The sequence below is a fragment of the Tachyglossus aculeatus genome, chromosome 26 (assembly GCF_015852505.1).
Source record: "Tachyglossus aculeatus isolate mTacAcu1 chromosome 26, mTacAcu1.pri, whole genome shotgun sequence".
NCBI lineage: Eukaryota > Metazoa > Chordata > Mammalia > Monotremata > Tachyglossidae > Tachyglossus > Tachyglossus aculeatus.
This window is the reverse complement of record NC_052091.1, coordinates 4,907,046-4,915,903: the sequence shown is the minus strand read 5'-3', so window position 1 is coordinate 4,915,903 and position 8,858 is coordinate 4,907,046. Positions and strand designations below refer to the sequence as shown.

At 49.5% G+C, this 8,858-nt stretch overlaps 1 protein-coding gene across 1 annotated transcript; it reads left to right on the top strand.

Annotated features, from left to right (window-relative positions):
* Window positions 1-6,699: 6,699 nt before the first annotated feature.
* Window positions 6,700-8,088, top strand: LOC119946142 (N-formyl peptide receptor 2-like). The gene is given in 3 exon segments (XM_038767572.1): window positions 6,700-6,778; window positions 7,025-7,169; window positions 7,172-8,088. Coding segments are annotated over 2 exon segments (915 nt in total). The 5' UTR covers window positions 6,700-6,778; window positions 7,025-7,075; the 3' UTR covers window positions 7,993-8,088.
* The last annotated feature ends 770 nt before the right edge of the window (window positions 8,089-8,858 follow it).

Genomic DNA, 8,858 nt, shown 5'->3' with positions numbered 1-8,858 from the left:
AACTTAAAAGGGAGTGGGAAAAGAGGAAATGATAATTTAGTCAGGGAAGGCCTCTTGGAGGAGATGAGCCTTCAGTAAGCCTTTAAAGGGAGAAAGTAATTATCTGTTGGATATGCTAAGGAAGGCAGTTCTAGGCCAGAGGCAAGATGTGGGTAAGAGGTCATTGGCAAGATAGATGAGATTGAGGAACAGTGAGGAGGTTGTCCTTAAAAGAGCAAAATGTGCAGGCTGGATTGTAGTAGGAGAGTAGTGAGGAGAGGTAGGAAGGATGGTAGGAAGGATTAGAGAAGCAGCATGGCTCAATGGAAAGAGCACGGGCTTATGAGTCAGAGGTCGTGGGTTCAAATCCCAGCTCCACCAATTAATGATAAATAATAACAATAATGGCATTTATTAAGCACTTACTATGTGCAAAGCACTGTTCTGAGCGCTGGATAATAGTAGTTATGGTATTTGTAAAACAGTTACTATGTGCCAAGCACTGTTGCTGCCCCTATAATAATGATGGTATTTGTTAAGCACTTACTATGTGCCAAGCACTGTTCTAAGTGTTGGGGAGGTTACAAGGTGATCAGGTTGTCCCACGGGGGGCTCACAGTTTTCATCTCCATTTTACAGATGAAGTAACTGAGGCAGAGAGAAGTGAAGTGACTTGCCCAAAGTCACACAGCTGACAGTTGGCAGAGCCAAGATTTGAACCCATGACCTCTGACTCCAAAGCCCGTGCTCTTTCCACTGAGCCATGCTGCCAATTGTCAGCTGTGTGACCTTGGGCAAGTCACTTAACTTCGCTGTGCCTCAGTTCCCTCATCTGTAAAATGGGGATGAAGACTGTGAGCCCCTCATGGGACAACCTGATCACCTTGTATCCTCCACAGCGCTTAGAACAGTGCTTTGCACATAGTAAGCGCTTAACAATTGCCATCATCATCATGGTGGTGCTATCTACAATGATGGGAAAGTCAGGGATAGGACAGGGCTTGGGTGGGAAGATAAGGAGTTCTGTTTTGGACATGTTAAGCTTGAGGTGACCAGAGGACATCCAAGTTGAGATGTCTTGAAGGCAAGAAGAAATGCGAGACTGCAAAGAGGGAGAGAGATCAGGGCTGGAGATGTAGATTGGGGTATCATCCACATAAAGTTGGTAGTTGAAGCCGGGGGAGCATATGAGTTCTCCAAGGGAGTGGGTGAAGATGGAGAATAAAAGGAGGCTCAGAACTGAACCTCAAGGGACCCCACAGTAAAATTGGGACGATGACTGTGAGCCCCACGTGGGACAACTTGATCACCTTGTATCCCCCCCAGTGCTTAGAACAGTGCTCTGCACATAGTAAGCGCTTAACAAATGCCATCATTATTATTATTATTATAAGGAGATGGGAGGCAGAGGAGGAGTCCACAAAGGAGACCGAGAATGAATGGCCAGAGAGATAAGAGGAGAACCAGGAAAGGACAGCGTCAGTGAAGTCAAGGTTGGATAACGTCTCTAGAAGAAAGGTGTGGTCCACAGTATCAAAAATAGCTGAGAGGTCGAGGAGGATTAGGCTGGGGTAGAGGCCGTTGGATTTGACAAGAGGTAGATCATTAGTGACATTTGAGAGTCCAGTTTCTGTGGAATTAAGGGAACGGAAGCTGGGTATAAGATAATCAGTAGAGCCTGAGCCTGACTGCCCTACCGCCCGCCCCCCCAGCCCCGCCTTCCATAGAGCTCATGGTCTAAGAGGTAGCTATCTTATCTCCATTTTAGTGATGAGGAAACAGATATAGAGATTGTGCAACTTTCCCAAGGTCCCATAGGAGGCCAGTGGTAGAGCTGGAACCAGGTTTCCTGCTTCTTAGTCTCCTGTTCTTTCCATTAGGCCCCGCTGCCCTCTCAGAAACCTCCAGTGACAATCTCCACATTCCACAGAAACTCCTCATCATCAGTTTTAAGACCCTCAGTTAGCTCTTTCCCTCCAAACCTCACTGTTTTCCTATTACAACCCAATCTGCACACTCCAACTCCTCTAACACCAACCTGTTCTAACTACCACGATCTCATCTATCCCTCCACCAACCCCTCGCCCACATCCTTCCAGAGAAGCAGCATAGCCCAGTGGCAAGAGTGCAGGCTTGGGAGTCATAGGACGTGGGTTCTAATCCCGGCCCCGCAACTTGTCTGCTGTGTGACCTTGGGCAAGTTACTTCACTCCTCCTTGACTTAGTTGCCTCATCTGTAAAATGGGGATTAGGACTGGGAGCCCCATGTGGGGCAGGGACTGTGTCCAACCTGATGGACTTGTAATAATAATAATAATAATAATGGCATTTATTAAGCACTTACTATGTGCAAAGCACTATTCTAAGCGCTGGGGAGGTTACAAGGTGATCAGGTTGTCCCACAGGGGGCTCGCAGTCTTAATCCCCATTTTACAGATGAGGTAACTGAGGCACAGAGAAGTTAAGTGACTTGTCCAAAGTCACACAGCTGACAGTTGGTGGAGCTGGGATTTGAACCCCCCGGTGCCACTTGTTCCAGGCATTTAACTCCAACCTCAGGTCCCCTGTCTCCCCCACCCCCACTTCCACATCCCTTGCCCCCACTGACCTGGCCACCTAATTCATCAACAAAATTGACACTATCAGGCATGATCTCCTGAAAATATCTCCAGTCCTTCCCCTTCTTCAACTCTCCCATCTTTCCCAGCACTATCTCTAGAGGAAATCTTCTGCCTTCTCTCTAAATCCACCCCCTCCACCTGCGCATCTGACCCCATTCTTTGCACTTCATCAAAACACTTGTCCCCTCTTTCCTTTCCTCCCTAACTTCCATCGTAAACTGTTCACTCTCCAATAGCTTCTTTCCCACTGTTTTTTAGCAGGCCATATCTCCTCTCTCCTAAAAAAAACCACTCCTTTGACCCCACGGCTCCCTCCAGTTATCTCCCCATCTCCCCCCAACGCTGGGGAGGTTACAAGGTGATCAGGTTGTTCCACGGGGGGCTCACAGTCTTCATCCCCATTTTACAGATGAGGTAACTGAGGCACAGAGAAGTTAAGTGACTTGCCCAAAGTCACACAGCTGACAATTGGCAGAGCTGAGATTTGAACCCATGACCTCTGGCTCCAAAGCCCGTGCTCTTTCCACTGAGCCACGCTGCTTCTCTAACATTAGTAGCAGAGAATCCTTGGGTGATGGGGAACAGTCTGTATTCTATTTGCTTGTTGACAATTTTCATTCAAAATATCCCTCCCGCCGCCACCCCATATGGCTGAAGTTTGGTGTTTCTCTATTTCTTTTTCTTCCTTCTATTCTCCCTCAACCCAAGTTGTGCACTGGGGGAATACATTCCTCTAGACTATAAATTCCTTAGGAGCAGGGAACGTGTTTACCAACTCTGTTAAATTATACTCTCCCAAGTATTAGTACAGTGCTCTGCACATAGTAAGCACTCAATAAATGCAATTGATTGATTGATTGATTGGGGTCCGGCTCCTCAGAAGGGGAAAGGAAGGATTCCCAAAGGCCAGGGAAGAGGATAGCAAGAGTCGTTAGAAATCTGGGTCAGTGGGAGACGAAAATTTCTACACCCACTTATGCCCATTTCTCAGGGAACCAAAGACTGAGCAACTCAACACAGGGCCCAAACGAGTGAGTGGCACCGAGTGGATTCAAACTCACTTCTCCTCACCCCGGTCCAGGATTCAGTTTGCCCTTGCTCAGGAGGGTTTGGAGAATCCGTGACCTGGATAAATCCCAAAGACTCTGGGTGAAAACCTCAAGGGCAATCACCATGTCCACTTGACTTCTTCCACTCTAGTGTGGTCCAGTCTGAGTCACTTGAGGGGAAAGTTAGAGGCTTTAGATGGGGATGGGGCTTTAGATGGGGAATCCATCACCATACAGATGGGTTTCAAGGTTCACAATGTTCCCCCAAACATCTGTCCTCATCATTCAATCAATCAATCAATCGTATTTATTGATGGCTTACTGTACTAAGAGCTTGGGAGAGTGCAACACAACAGTATAATAGACAGTCCCTTCCCACAGTGGATTTACAGTCTAGGGGGGAGTCAGACCTTAATATAAATCAATAAATTACAGATATGCAAATAAATGCCGTGGGGCTGGGGGGAGGCGGTGAATAAAGGGAGCAAGTCAGGGAAAGGTAAAAGGAAGTGGGAAAAGAGTAAATGAGGGCTTAGTCAGGGAAGACCTCTTGGAGAAGATGAGTCTTCAATAAGGCTTTGAAGGTGGAGAGAGTAATTGTCTGTTGGATATGAAAACATAGCATTCCAGACCAGAGGCAGGATGTGGGCAACAGGTTGATAGTGAGATAGATGAGATTGAGGTACAGAGAGTAGTTTGGCACTAGAGGAGTAGAGTGTGTGGGCTGGGTTGTAGTACAAAAGGAGTGAGGTGAGGTAGGAGGGGGCAAGGTGATTAAGTGCTTTAAAGCCGATGGCAAGGAGTTTTTGTTTGATGTGGAGGTGGATGGGCAACCACTGGATGTTCTTGACGAGTCGGGAAATATGGACTGAAAGTTTTTGTAGAAAAATGATCCGGGCAGCAGAGTGAAGTATGGACTGGAGTGGGGAAAGCCAGGAGGCAGGAAGGTAGCAAGGAGGCTGATACAGAAATCAAGGCAGGGTAGGATAAGTGCTTGGATTAACATGATAGCAGCTTGGATGGAGAGAACAGGAGAGATTTTGGCAAAATTGACAAGGATGAACTGACAAGATTTGGCAATGGATGAAATACATGGGTTGAATGAGAGAGAGGAGTCAAGAATAACACCAAGGTTCCAGGCTTGTGTGGCAGGAAGGGTGGTGGTGATGTCTACAAAACGTGAGGGGGAAGAAAGGATCTGCGTGGGAAGTTAGGCAGTTCGGTTTTAGACATGTTAAGTCCATGTTAAATCATCAAAGGCAGAATTCTGAGCTGGATGTACCACCGGTCTGACACCGAACTCTCTGGTTGTTGTTGTCGTAGCAGAAATAATGGGATTCATTGAGCACCTACTTAGTACCATGCACTGTACTGAGTGGTTAGCGAAATACCACCAAAGCAGCAGACCTTTTCCATGCCTACAAGGAGCTTCCACTCTAATGGGAGAGGAAGAAAAGAAAATGTTTACAAATGAAGGTATCAAAATAAATGATTTTAATCATAAATATCATAAATATCAGAGATATTTATTCACAGGTGTTGAGAATGGGTATTATTAATTATGGTATTTGTTAAGTGCTTATTAGGTGCCAAGTTCTGAGATATGGGCTGGGTTAGATACAGTCGCATTAGACACAGTTTCTGTCCTCATACAGGGCTCACTGTCTAAGGTAGAGGGAGAACAGGTATTGAATCCCCATTTTACAGATGAGGAGAACTGAGGCACAGAGAAGTTAAGTAACTTGCCTGAGGTCACACAGCAGGGAAGTGGCCGAGCCAGGATTAGTACCCAGGTGCCTTGTCCCCTGGGCATTAATGAATACATAAGTGATAGGTGTGGATGATGTCGATACAGGAGGAGCAGTATGGCCTAGTGGATAGATTAAGGGTTGGAGGGTCAGAAGGACTTGTATTCTAAATATCAGGTCCTCCATGTGTCTGCTGTGTAACCTTGGGCAAGTCACTTCACGTCTCTGGGCCTCAGTTATCTCTTCTGTAAAATGGTGATTTAGACAGTGAGCCTCAGCTGGGACATAGACTGTGTCCAAACCGATTAGCTTATATGTACCTCAGTGCTTAGTACAGTGCCTAGCACAGAGTAGATGCTTAGCAAATTGAAAAGCAGCATGGCCTGGTGGATAGAGCACGGGCTTGGGAGCCTGGGAGTCAGAAGGATGTGGATTCTAATCCCACCTCCAGCACTTGTCTGTTGTGTGACCTACGGCAAATCATTTAACTTCTCTGCGCCTCAGTTGCCTCATCTGTAAAATGGGGATTAAGACTTGAGCCTCATGTGGGTCAGGGACTGTGTCCAATTTGATTTGCTTGTAATAATAATAATGATGGCATTTGTTAAGCACTTACTATGTGCCAAGCACTGTTCTAAGCACTGGGGGGGAATACAAGGTAATCAGGTTGTCCCACATGGGGCTCACAGTCTTAATCCTCATTTTACAGATGAGGTAACTGAGGCACAGAGAAGTTAAGTGACTTGCCCAAAGTCACACAGAGGATAAGTGTATCCACCCCAGCACTTAGTACAATGTCTGGTATATAGTAAGTGTTTAACAAATGCCATAGTTATTATTGTTATACCTTAAAAAAACCTGGGATATTGGAAATTAACTAGGAAAGTCTGTTAGAGGAGAATAGATTTTAGGGGGATTGGGAAGGCTGAAATCTGGTGAATTTTGAGGGAAATGAGGGCCCAGTTGGGAGGCATTGCATGATGAAGAATTCAGAAGGGGTCAAGTCAAGAGCAGGGTACAGTTAGGGGGTGCAGTTAGGGATGCCCCCTCAGCAGGGACTGGGCTGGAGCTCCGGACTCCTACCGCTCCTTCCAGAGAGGTTCCTCCTGCCCCCCACAGTCCTCCGGGTGGGGGGAAGGGGAGCCCCGCACTCAGCCGTTCCTTCCCACTTCCCGATTTCCCCCAGTGAGTCAACAATTATGCAGTCCCTCAGTCCTAAGTTCCTCTTACTGAAGCCCCTTCCTGTCCTGCCACCCCGGGAACCGCCTCCACCCATAAATCCCCACCCTCACCCTGCTTCCCCAGCCCCAACCTCCTCCTGCAGGGACCCCCGCAATCCCTCACCACGAAGCTCCAGCCCCCAGAGAGACTGTCCCAACTGGTGAGTGACATCTGGGGGTGACCGGGGAGCAGAAAGAGGGGGGGTGGTCAGGATGGCCTGGGGCCCAGAGTGGGTGGGAGGCCTGGGGTTGACAGTCAGGGGTGACCATCATGCTGGGGAGGAAGGGTATCCAAGGGGTAAGGTCTCAATGGGGGAGTAGGAGGATGGGGGCCAGGCATCGGGTTCAGAGAGAGAGGAGGAGGCTGGTGGGAGGAAGAGAAGAACGCAGGATACTATGTGTTCCAGAATGAGGACCCCGCCCTGGTCTCCCTCCGCCCCCACGTCATCCAGCCTCACATGGCCGACTCCATCCCGCACTTCCTGGGCTTGGCCGTCCTGTCCATAAGCTGCCCGCTGGGCATGGCTGGCAATGGCCTGGTCCTCTGGGTGGCTGCTTCCACCTGCCCAGCCTGGTCACCCGCATCTTGTTCCTCAACCTGGCTGCGCTCGACTTCATCTGCACCACCTTCCTGCCACTCAGTGTGGCCGTCCTGGCCCTGGGCCCCCGCTGGCCTTCAGGCCGCCAGCTCCACGTGTTCCTCGGCATCTTCACCGACTTCAACCTCTACACCAGGACCTTCCTGCTCACCCTCATCTCTGTCTACCGCTTGGTGTCCGTGCTCTGGCCCGTCTGGACCTGGAACCACCGTACCCCACAGCGGGCGGCCCTGGTGGTTGGCGGGGCCTGGCTTCTGGCCTTGGGGTTCACCCTCCCTGGCCTGGTGAACAGAGCCATGAGCCCCCCTTCAGCAAACCAATCCGACCCAGGGCACGAGAGCAGGCCGAGCACCCAGGAATGGCTGGATCTCATTGGGCAGCAGACCCCTGCCCTAGTGATTAGCCGTTTCGTGGTCAGCTACGTGGTGCCCCTGGCCGTCATCGGGGCCTGCTTCCGCCTCGTCATTGTCCGGCTTAAACACAAGCAGCGGCTGCTATCCAACTTGTCCCTCCACGTCCTCATGCTCATCATGGCCATGTTCTTCCTCTGCTGGTTCCCCCTCCACCTGATCTGGCTGCTCCAGCTCAGACCCTTCCCGGAAGGGCGGTCCCCACTGCCGGCCCCGCTGGCGGCCTTGGCCATCTGCCTGATCTACCTTAACAGCTGCTTCAACCCGCTACTCTACACGTGGCTGAGCCAGGAGTTCCGGGAGAGGTTACTACAGTGGCTGCCTGGCCCCTTGGGCCGGGCTTTTGGGGGGGCACCGGCTCAGTAGAGCTCACAGCTGGGATGGCGGAACCCATTGGAAAGATTCAGGGAAACGCCTCCACATCTGCCCCTTTTTATGGCATTTCTTAAGCACTTATTATGTGGCAGGGGCTGTAATAATAATAATGGCATTTACTAAGTGCTTACTATGTGCAAAGCACTGTTCTAAGCTCTGGGGAGGTTACAAAGTGATCAGGTTGTCCCACAGGGAGCTCACAGTTTTAATCCCCATTTTACAGATGAGTAACTGAGGCCCAGAGAAGTGAAGTGACTTGCCCAAAGTCACACAGCTGACAGTTGGCGGAACCGGGATTTGAACCCATGGCCTCTGACTCCAAAGCCCTTGTTCTTTCCACTGAGCCACGCTGCTTCTCCCAAATACCACAACGTAATAAACACAGAGGTAGATACAAGTTAATCAGGTTGGACACAGTCCCTGTCCTGCATAGGATTCAGTCTTAACACCCATTTTACAAATGAGGGAACTGAGGCCCAGGGAAGTTAAGTGACTTGCCCAGGGTCCTGCAGCTGACAAGCTGCAGAGCCGGGATTGGAACCACGTCCTTCAGCCTCTCAGGCCCAAACTCTAGCTACTAGGCCATGAAGCTTCTCACTTGACGGCTGTAGGACCCCGGACAAGTCACTTGGTTTCTCTGTGCCTCTGTTTCCTCATCTGTGAAATGGGGATTATATACCCATTCTCCCTCCATGTTAGACTATGAGTTGCATTTAGGGCGGGGACCAACTACTCATCAAATACTTCCAAGGTTTGCTCATCCACCTCCCATCAAACAGAAACTCCTTCCCATCAGCTCTCCAGTACCACCTTATCTCTCTGATCTCCTACAACAATCGAGCCCACACACTCATTTC